General features: G+C 44.9%; 2 protein-coding genes across 2 annotated transcripts; one reads left to right on the top strand and one right to left on the bottom strand.

Moving 5' to 3' along the window:
* The first annotated feature begins 4,696 nt into the window (after positions 1 to 4,696).
* Positions 4,697 to 5,949, top strand: LOC100743575 (39S ribosomal protein L2, mitochondrial). Its single transcript, XM_003494582.4, has 2 exons — positions 4,697 to 4,966; positions 5,216 to 5,949. Exons 1-2 carry the CDS (start codon positions 4,732 to 4,734, stop codon positions 5,911 to 5,913), a joined length of 933 nt encoding a protein of 310 aa, XP_003494630.1. The 5' UTR covers positions 4,697 to 4,731; the 3' UTR covers positions 5,914 to 5,949.
* LOC100743454 (sideroflexin-1) lies at positions 5,919 to 8,145 on the bottom strand. Its single transcript, XM_003494581.4, has 4 exons — positions 7,622 to 8,145; positions 7,316 to 7,492; positions 6,538 to 6,926; positions 5,919 to 6,450 (listed from the first exon to the last, which is right to left on the bottom strand). Exons 1-4 carry the CDS (start codon positions 7,804 to 7,806, stop codon positions 6,206 to 6,208), a joined length of 996 nt encoding a protein of 331 aa, XP_003494629.1. The 5' UTR covers positions 7,807 to 8,145; the 3' UTR covers positions 5,919 to 6,205.
* Positions 8,146 to 10,987: the final 2,842 nt, after the last annotated feature.

Here is a 10,987-nt window from a genome sequence, read left to right as displayed (position 1 = left end):
GGCGGCGTAGTCGGTAAATGACATAATTATCGCTGAATGAGCGCTCGTATCGTGCCGGCGCCTGCCGCCGTGCGGAGCAAAATTACTTCGTAACACCTAGTTTTCCGCTCGGAAGTTCCGCCGCATCCGGTTGACGCAGCGAACGACGAACAAAATAATCCAACACGGAGTACGAGTCGGGCGTTCTGTTCACGGCGTATCGCCTCAACTTCGTCGACAAGGACATCTAGGAAGCCATTAGAAGGGACGACGATGCCGATGCTTCGCGCGGAAAAGTCAACGAACCGTTCGAAGGCTCCTCGACATCTGGATGAAATTAACTCGACCGGCTCTTCCGCAGACAGACTGTCTGCCGCAGCTTCTCGCCTCCTGTGATATTTTTCAGGAGCAAGGAGACTCCCGGTTTCACCGACAGACCGACGAATCGAGGATTAAGCGACCCATTACGTCCGGAGATCTTCCGTTCGCCGATCGCGGATGAACGATTTAAAGAATCTAAAGTGTAAACGCAGGCGAGGATATTCGTAAAAGACGTGTGAATTCGAGGACGGTGAATGGAAGAAGAAGTTGTACAAATTATTCCCGTCGACGTGGAAAAAGTATCTTCCTTGGTTTTTCGATCGATGACAATCGACATCGTTGGCAGGCTACGCTAACAATGGCGGACAATGGCTGGCGCGGCGAATAAAAAGCGCAAGGTACGCGTGGAACCGGTGAAAAGCATTGAATTCGTCGCGGTGGATTTATAGGTAATTATTTTTCTCGAACGTGTCCGCGCGTTCGACGTCCCATAGGGTGAGAGACGCAGAGGCGGAGGAGGTGGTGGAGACGGCGATGGAGGTTTTGAACGGGGGTTGTGGACGTGTTTCGTCAAGCGAATATCTCCGGCGAACGAGAGCCACCGCTGGGCGTGGAAACTAAAGCCTGATCATGTCGCGGATGTACATTTTCTACGGGATCGTATTCAGAGAACGACGCAGCCCGAGAGATGTGGGGTGTGGAGAACGAGCTGGTGCAGCCAAAAGGGGTGTGGGGGTGTATAACGCGACAATTGTCGGATACGACGATCCGCGCGAATCGCGCGCACAAGGACTTAGCTAGTCCGTGTATATATGTGCGTGAATCCTCACCGCGAGGCCGAGCGGAACAGCAGATCCAGGAGGATGAGTATCGGGTAAGATACACGAGCAAGAATAGGATAGATAGAAGGGAAATGGAAAGGGAAAGAGGGACGGTGAACGACAGTGAGGGCGAGGGGTTGTATAGATACATCCCTGCGGCGGTGGTTTGTAATATTATGATAACCCTCCCTGGCTGCCTGGCTGCCTCACCCCTACCTCGTTTCCCTCCTACGCGGCCCAGGCTGCGCGGCCACCCTCTTTCAGCGGCCATGTTGCCGGGAAATATGATTATTGTTATTATTTGCACCCTCCTTCGACCGCATCCTCCTGACTCCTCACCTCCTCGTGGCAATCCTCTCATCCTACCGCTGTTCTCTCTCCCTCTTTCTGTCTTTCTTTCACCAATTCGTGCCACCATCGTCTACCGTTATGATGCTCGCAACTCGGTCCTCGCTATCCTCTCCTCTTCCCTCTGATCTACCCTCTGATTCCTTTTTCTCCTTCTCTCGTTCACGTTCTCTTTACTCATCCCCTTCGATCAAACTCGATTCTTTCTCCTGCTGGCTCTCGTCTCTAGATCTTACGAAGCGACGACTCTTCTCCGCTCGACGAATTGAGAGGAAACGAACGAGAACAAGTCCGAGGCAACTAACCGTCAACGGTGGTTCTGTCTTTATCTTGTCGCATCGCTATCGAGACCTTCTCGTTTACTTCCATGTCTCTTCGTTCTTCCGTCTTCTCGTCTCTCTTCCGCGGTAGCTTGCAAAACTTTACGATGCGAAATGCCATCTCCGCGTCGCGCCTCTCAATCCCTCCCACCCTTTTCTCTCGTACCACCTCGTTCCTTCGTCTTTTTTCGCTCCCGACCATTTTACTCTGCTTCTTTCTTCTATTCGTTTTATTTTTTCCAAGCTTCTTTCTCTCTCCGTCATTTACCTCGGCCGCCCTTTTTCTTACTCGACGCGCAGTTCATCCGCAACTCGTCCCTGCGGAAACGTTTCATCGACCGAGACCATCGTTCTCCTTCCATCCATCCTTGTTTTTTCGCAGCTCTCCTCCGGGCTTTTTTTCACCATCCCCGAAACTTTCCTCGCGTGACTAATATTGAGAAGTATCTCCGCCGGTACAGGAGTAGGACAGCTATCTCGAATCAGCCTGATAAACGGAAACTTTCGTCCGCCTTTAAAAAAAGGGAGGGTGTCTCTTTAAAAGTAACGTTCGTGTACTAAAGTTCGAACCTGTTTTTCGATCTTCTTCGAATATATATATATATACATATATATATATATATACACACACACACACACAAAATAAAAAAAAGAAAACGTGTTCTCCGGGAAATCTAGATTTCAAACTTAAATATCCTTGGCACGTATCCCAAAGTAGGCGTCGCGAGGATCGCGACGACCTGCAGGCCATTTCCCGGAAATTCGACTAATCGTGTTATTCGACTTCATCTCGGTATACGTGTCTAACGCCGACAGTAAGCAGTGTTAAGTGTAACGAGAACCGTGGCGTCATGTAAGAAGGTAAGAAATAAACGAACACCAACGGGGTGGAAGGGAAATGGGTGGGTGGTGGCGCGAATGACGAAGGAACGAACTAACCGTAGGTAGGGAAGAGAAAGAAAGGAAAAAAGAACGATGCAAGGAGGTGGTAGTTTCGGTCTCGTAGTAGTCGCGAGAGTCGTGGTAATAAATGGGCAACACGAGCGCTTATAAGGGGTAGGTAATCTAAAGCTTTCGAGGCGGCAGCGCGGCGGGGAACATCGAGAGAAAGCGAACAGGAAGATGGAAGTTGCGGAGGGAGGAAGAGGGGGTGAACGGCGTGTAGGATGAGAGAAGAACCGGCTGGAGGAGGAGACCACGGAGGAAGGGGGATAAGGGTGGTTACGGTGAGGGTGTGAGATAAGGTATAAGGTGGGTAAGATGGCGGACAATTTGCCGCTCGACTACTCTTGCCCGCACCCCTCCCTCGACGATTCCACCCCTCCCCCTCTGGCCCATGTACCGGGTAATAGATGTTCCTCCTTCGCAACCAACAGAGAAACGTTGAACGCGCGCGCAAGCACCGTTCCCTTCCTCCACCCCTTGCCTCATTCTCCCTTCCTCTCTTTCCTCTCAAGCTACGTTTCCTCTTTCTCCGTCTCTTTCTGTACGAGGAAAGAACCTACCCGTGGCTTTTCCATCTCTTTCGTACTCGACGCGTGCTAGGTGGAAGCGCGCATGAACGTATACGCGACGATGAGAGGAGAATCACGCGTGCACGCGAACAGAGACACGTACACGGCGGAAAGTTGCGGCCGCGTTCGCATATACACGGGAAACTGGCTCCGCGGTATTCACGTTCGTGGTACGTAGGTATTTTAAACGCTCTCCACACCGTCACCTGCCGCCGCCACTGCTCGCTCCACCCTTCGCGCTTGCACCCCCGCCCCACCTCTCGGCCCACCACCGACAACCTACCCGCCAGACCGCACCAGCATGCTCTCTCTTAGCATTCCATCCGCCATCTTCTCACTTAATAAAATAATTACCCCAGGCCAATTAAGCGTTCCCTCCTCTCTCGCCCCTTCGTCCCTACCATCCCATACCTAGCCACTATCTTCGTCACACCTTTTCCCTTTTCTGTCCCTCGTCACGAGGGTTCGCGTATACTCGCGCGTTCTTGCTCCTTTGAACAACGCGACCTTCTTTGGAGTCGCAAGCTATTTCGTACGGCCGTTACACAACCGTTTACTCGCGATTATTATTTCAAAAAGCCCGCCAAACAGGGTACGATTAAGCCACGAGAGAATTATTCAGACACGATTACGCGTGCCTCGGTACGTAGTTTCCGATTCGATTCAGTTCAGATAGAAATGATATTGTGCGCGAAAATGTCGTTCCGACCTTTTTTATTCAAAAGGTTAAAAAGATTACGATCGGTTGTTTTCCGAGTACACGGAGCAGGGGGACCGCGAGGGCGCGCTCGCGTTGTTCCCGCGTTTTATACGCGTATCGTTATTTAACGGCTCGTCACTCGCACTTTTTCCCGTGTACGGGAGAGATTTAACGTGCACCGGCGATAATGCATTTTATATTTATGCACCGGTGAAAATTTAGCATGAAACGACGATGCATTGCTCGTCAGCATGGAAAATCATTTATTGATTTCCAATATAACGTTGTTTTATCTTTCGTATAAATATAATGGCCCCGGTAACGTACCTGATGAATCTGGCACGCCCTATTTTTCATATCTGTCAGTGTTTCTTCTCAGCTCTTCATTTTCCGATCGTTTGCTAGCTGCGTTCAGGTTCTTAAGAAGCGTATATCTTTCAATGATCATTTTCTCAAGTACGTATGACGATCAGCGATACCGATTTAACTCTGTAATTACGTTATCTGTTACATTTTGCTTAGCACTTTCGCAGCACTCTTATTAACACTATCGCATTAATTTAAACGGAAAATTCTAAGTTGACACGACGCGGAACATTAACGCGTTCTAACTAACAATTACGAATCAAGATACATTAGAAACATTCCTAATGACATCTACCGGTAACCGCTGGATTCAAACATGTTCTTTAGATGAGACGATGGCACTGTAATCGACCTGAGTCAAAATGTCTGCCATGTCGTTGGTAGCTCGTGTTTTCACGAGACATGTCGCCAATATTTGTTACAAACCTGCCTCAGTGCCGGTTCAAGTGCAGCCGAAAAGAAATCAGTGGAATCTTGTGAAAGTCCCAAAACCTGGAGTGAAAGGGAAAAGTTACCGAAGAATCGTGCACTTTAAAGACAAGTATACGGTTGAACCTTTAAATGTTACGAATTTAGCAGGGAGAGATCCCGTTACAGGTGCGTGTTATATTTAAATTTCACTCGTTTTGCTTCGATATTGTTCTCTTTTAAGAAGACATTTTCATAATTCGACGAAAAATTACTTTCTCAAAGTTTATATCCCTTACCCTCATATAGATTTCTTGTTTTCGACAATACAGCCATCAGTCGGTAAAGGAATTTCCTACTACGGCGGGAAATTCGATTAGCGTATATCGAAATCAATGTTACATTTTTTCTCATTCATGTTATGTACGATTAAAACAGGAAGATTGGTGGCAAAAGGTATCGGTGGAGGAATCAAACACAAATATCACTGGATCCAGTGGATCAGAGATGGGCCTACTGATCTTAATGAACCCCCAAGAGAAGACAAAGTGTTAGCAGTATTCAAGGACGGTTGCAGAACCTCGTTCGTAGCTTTGATTGCAAGCGGTTCTAACTTGCAGTATATTCTCGCGACGGAGAATATGAAAGTTGGAGACATAATCCGTACTCATAAAGGCATTCCTGAAAATCATGTCAGAGCCTTTGAAGGAGATGCTTATCCATTGGGAGCGTTGCCCAAAGGGACGATCGTTAATTGCGTGGAAAAATATCCTGATAAAGGAGGTTTTCTCATTCACGCCGCTGGAACGTACGGCACGATATTAAGGAAGGATGGAGAGGATCGCGTGGTCATTAAAATGCCAAGCAAGAAAGAGTTCAGCATCTACAAAACCTGTATGGCGACTGTGGGTAGACTGTCGAATGTCGAACATGGTACGACGCCAATTGGTAGCGCACAGAAGAATAGGGAACTTGGAAATCGACCGAGAAGCGGTCTGTGGCAGAGGAAGACTGGTCGATTCGGCCGAAAAATAAAACCTCCGGCTCCTCTACGGAAGGTCGGCATAGATCAAGAGGATAATATAAAAACTAAACTTGAACTGAATATTGTAACACTAAATAATGTAAATTTATAAATTGTATTCAATAAATGTTACTTTATTGTACCATTTTATTGTCTCCGTTACTTTTCCTTGGCGGTATTTGGTAGTTACGACGAGCAGTAGTCGTAATATCAGCGAATAGCGCTTGGGGATATGTTTGCATATTTATTTATATGTTTATATGTTTTTCGATTCTAATAGAATCACTTCTGAGTCGTCAGTGACTTTTATGCATAGAAATATCGCGATTTAAACTCTCCACTTCGCGATACGTTTCTTTAATTTTACATATTTTCCCCGATAGCATTTCAGTCTTGCGACTTGTTCAAAGGCCTTTATTGTAATATACTGTTCGAAGATTAGGATTTGCGAAGAGCACCTGATCTCGTACATCTGGTTCTAAATCGTCCACCGAAATAGGTACTCGTTGTACGAACAGAGCACAACAAAGAGGAGTGGCGAACGTCAGGCAGACTCCGCAAATTAAAACTTGTATGGGGACGACTGCCCATTTCGCGTTACGTAACATTTGTCGTCGGTCCATGAAATTCATTAGAATGGGCGACAGTACTAAAACAGATATAACATTTTTTAATTCTCTATTCATACGACAGACTTCCATATCGAATAACAGATGAAAGCAATTTCAATACTTACTCATGCTCGGTGCAGACATAAGAATACGAGACAGAGTAACAGCGGCAATGGCTTTGCTTGCTGCTCGTCTACTGCTGCCGACCTTCGTACCTTCTTCCGTTTGTAATTCGATCCCGTTTTGAAGCTCCGGCATTCTCATGAAGGGAATGTTTACGCAGTTGGCAGCGGCAACTGCTGCGAACGGTACTAATCGACCTACCAAGGGTGGTGCATTCCGTAAAAGTCGATTTAACCCGAGGGCTGTCATCACAGCTCCTCCACTTGCAATGGCGTAACTTTGTAAAATCGTGTTCATGGGGATTGGACTTGATCCACTGCGGTTTGTGTAATTGACGATCGCGTTGAACGATTGGTTTATCCACTGCCAAATGACGACGTGCGCTGTCGTTCTGAAAAATTATAAACGAAATATTCTAACAAGGTTTGCTATGAGAATATCTTATAAAATTCATCAAAACGGATCCTTTCGCTATTGTCCTTGACATGCGTTTGACATCTGCGTCTGTTATGTCGAGCAACGAGGAGTCTCGAGATAAAGTTCCAACACGATAATTGAATTCTTCTGACATACTGATTGATTCTTCTCTTTCGCTTTTATCTGGTCGCGCGAAAACGTGACTGTCGGTCGCTGTCGTCGGACGTCTGTGTTTGTAATTTGGAATTACACAAGGTGAAAGGTCTAAACGGCGTTTATCGGCGCGTTCGATAAACTCGATCCCCTTTCCTCGAAACTATGTAGTATATATCGCGAGAATTTACGTCAGCAATGAGTACGTACTTGTAAAACGTCAACATACAGCCGGTGATCATCATATTCATCGGAACTTGGGCACTCATGCGTCCAATTGGCAACATTTTCTCGCCCGTGTCGGGATGGTACGCGCTGTCGTACCGGTATTTGCATTTCCATAACTCGTCCTGCGTCACCTTTAATTGTGCCAGGCTATCTCCTTTTCTATGTTAATACAAACGTTACGTACGAACATTAAGCCAACAACAGCATAAACAACCTCTATTAACATATATTCTGATGTAAAATAATAACGATGTCAGATGTATTATCAACATCATACATATTAACTACCTGTACTTTGTGACGATGTCTCGGGCGTGCTCGAGCTCCTTGGCGCTGAGGAATAGATTCAATGGGTTCGTGACCGTGAGGAAGTGTAGCGCCCTACCCTTGTACGTGCTCTGATCCCAGTATGGCTTCTCGATGTCGATCTTTCGCTCGTCAGCAAACGCGCTGACGTCCTTGTTATTCGACATTTTGCGAGTCTTTTCTGCTCCTCAAACTTGTTCCTCCTCCCACCACCGACACACACCAGTTTCTTTCCTACTCTTCCACGAGCACTCACCCCACCATGCGGTCGTACCGGTTCTATGCAAGTCAGCAGCTCCTGTCGGGTGTTGTTCGTTCGTTCCTGAAGTAAGAGAATTCCTCTTGGCGTGATCCTCGCGAGAGGACGCTCAGACGTCAACGGTAGCGGATCTCGCGCCGACGACTGAACGATTCCACCGTTCACAGCGGTGTCGTTCCATCGAGTACTCGGCACCTCGTGTCTCGCTCGACCTTTCGATCCATGCACTTCTCTCTCTTCTGCTTCTCACCCCTTCGACGTCGTTATCGATAACGTGCACGCGTGCGCGACTACTGTCCATCATTTCTCGCTTGTTCCTTCCGCCAAGAGATGGTGGTGTGCCTATGTTCGGTTTGCAAGTTGAAGTTCTGATTTTAGAGTAGACTGGATTAAATTGGATGGCTTTAAATTTTAGCGAAAGGTATTTTGGTAAATTTATAAATTTAATGGAGGATTAGGAGATTATTTTAATATTTGGGATAGGAGAGTTGGTAAATACTTAAGAGCAAAGATACCAAAGGATAGTCACAACCCTTCTTAGTAAGACTCCAACCCCCCAATAGATGGGGCCACTTGCTTTCTACTGTCGTAAGAGCAGTTTGAAATATCAAGCGTTCGCGAAAATTTAAAGTTCATCGTAGAATACGAATGCTTTACTTCGTTTAGATAACACTCCCCACTATCTGGACGCTGCCTTATTCAACAAGTAGGCGTGATTTCGTGTTACTTTGCGATTACGCATCGCTTGACGACAATAAAAACACTGATCGAGTAGCAGTATTATTAACGACCAAGACACGATCAAACAAATTATCCTATTGCTGCATATCCTATTTGCTTTAAACAGAGTCGAGTTAGAAAAAAAACGACAGACATGTGTTGTTTCGAGGGTATATTTATTTTATAACTATTCGCTTGAAATCGAAATCTATTGCATCAAGTGGCGAATATTTTGTTTCCCTAGCCTGATGCATCTTCCAAAAGGCTGGTTTTATAAGGGTTGTTTCTCATCCTAGCAGAAAAATACCAAAACTAGATTCTGTGATTCCGGAAACCCCAAAAAATTGTTCTGTTTGTATATAATAACACATAATTAAGAGACGTATGAATTTAGACCGGGTTTTTACGGTTTCTGACCACTGTGCAAAGCAATTCTTTTCAAAGCAATAACAGTGCCCACTGAAAATTCACACATTCCATAAAAGGAGTAGTGGTCAGTCAATATAACCATCGACCTCGAATACCAGCTTCTTCGTTGTTTTCAGTTTTTTAGATTATCAATTAATAGCTTCTTTCATCTTCTATCCCTACGCTATTACTAGTTTAGTTTGTACATATTTGATTTATCGACGGGATAAAAAAGACATTTGTGCTGCGGTTCACTTTACTAATAGTCGTATGACATCACGTTTCTCACGTTCTTTGCATACGAGACGCGCGTTACAAAAAAAAAGTTAATAGGATGAATGCTCCTAATTAATAATTTCAGGAGGTGCCTATTTCTAGGCCACCAATCCACGAAGGAATGTTTTATCGAATTTATTGCATTCATTACCTAGCCAAAGAAGCATATTTACCGTTCTAGTTGCACTTCATTTTGTATATTTCAAAACGAGGTCGTTAGCGACACGTTGCATCGCCCCAGCTATGCATACGCGTTTGCAACGTCGAATCCAGTGTTTTGTTTGATTTAATCAACCTCAGACGCATCGACATTGATTCACCATTTCTCTGTCGTGAGCTAGTTGTCCACTCTGCAACCTACTTCGTCGCCTGTGTTCGCGCATGCAACTGAAACCGAAAACGAAAGGCATGATGAGGCGCACGCGGTAACTCTATTCCGTTACGCGCGATTATGTGCGCGCGTTTATATTGATCGCATAACACGGATCTTTAAGAGATACGACTTTTCCCTGTTTAATCATACTGTCCAGTTTAATTACGAATCGATCGAATCCCGATCGTTCGTTTTTCCTCAATCCAGATCTGGATTTTTCTCAAAAACAGAGATATTCAGGACGCAGAGTTTTTCTCACCTTTACACGTGTTTCCGTTAACAGAGAAACAGATCAGTTTCTCTGTATTTACGAGTATTTTTTCGCGAAGACGTTTTACACTTCACCTAGTGGCATAATTCCATTGCCGGAGACGTATTGATGTGAGAACAAAGTCGACCAAGCTGCTATTCTTTTTGTCAGAAGATCAATAATTATTGATGATAGAGTTCAGTACTTTCACCGGAATAGATCTGCCGGCAACGATGCTCGTTCACGATCGCGTTCCAGTGAATCTCGAGAGCAATAATTGCATATTGCCGTAAATCTAGGTATCCTTGGCTTTGTATAAAATAGAGGCTACCAAAGGTGGACAATAGGCGAACCGTAAACGCGGCCTGACATGACGAATCTTCTTTCTTTTTCCCTCGTCCATTTCTAGCCGTGATTTCTAGCGATCACTCGAGTTTCCGAAACAATAAAATTATTCGCAAATTATGCAAAGCAGGAAATTACTCCGGTCGGGAGTCTACAAATTTTATTGTCCACTGCGATTTTTCCTGCGAGGCCGTTTGTTGATTCAAACCTCTATTCGTTCCGTGAAATGTAGCCCAGTTGGTTTGACATCAATTTTTATGGTGCTTCGAAGAAATTCTGTCGTTCGTTATTATTTCTTTAAAAAGATTGGTAAGAAGCATATTAAGCATCTTTATTAATGTGTGCGCGTTTTGCTTCATAAAGAGCTTGTGTGGTATATATATATCTATACGCACAATATACATATATATATACACACACACACGCACACATATATACATATATATATATATGTGGTATATACACACACACATATATATATATTGGTCTAACGATTAAGATACACTGTATATATTTATATTATCTTCTGACAGATAATAAGAAGATAAAGATCCTGTTTCCTACTAGCTGCCCACATATGAATGGTACGTGTTAAAATAAGACCGCTGTTATAGTGATACCGTTTCAAGGAAGCGGTTTACTATCACTGTCGATATTTCTTTGCGCTGAGATATTAGCTAATATTTGATCATTATAAGTAACTCCCACAATTATTAC

Source organism: Bombus impatiens, unplaced genomic scaffold (assembly GCF_000188095.3).
Source record: "Bombus impatiens unplaced genomic scaffold, BIMP_2.2 scf_2850, whole genome shotgun sequence".
Lineage (NCBI taxonomy): Eukaryota > Metazoa > Arthropoda > Insecta > Hymenoptera > Apidae > Bombus > Bombus impatiens.
Note: the sequence above shows the minus strand (reverse complement) of the source record. Positions and strands in the feature narration are given on the sequence as shown.

Bases quoted from the DNA above. Each gene is read 5' to 3' on its own strand.
- LOC100743575 (XM_003494582.4), top strand. From the start codon at position 4,732: ATGTCTGCCATGTCGTTGGTAGCTCGTGTTTTCACGAGACATGTCGCC. The intron at 4,967-5,215 runs GTGCGTGTTATA...CGATTAAAACAG, and splicing joins AGGGAGAGATCCCGTTACAG to GAAGATTGGTGGCAAAAGGT.
- LOC100743454 (XM_003494581.4), bottom strand. From the start codon at position 7,806: ATGTCGAATAACAAGGACGTCAGCGCGTTTGCTGACGAGCGAAAGATC. The intron at 6,927-7,315 runs GTACGTACTCAT...ATAATTTTTCAG, and splicing joins TGTATGTTGACGTTTTACAA to AACGACAGCGCACGTCGTCA. The intron at 6,451-6,537 runs GTAAGTATTGAA...TATCTGTTTTAG, and splicing joins TATGTCTGCACCGAGCATGA to TACTGTCGCCCATTCTAATG.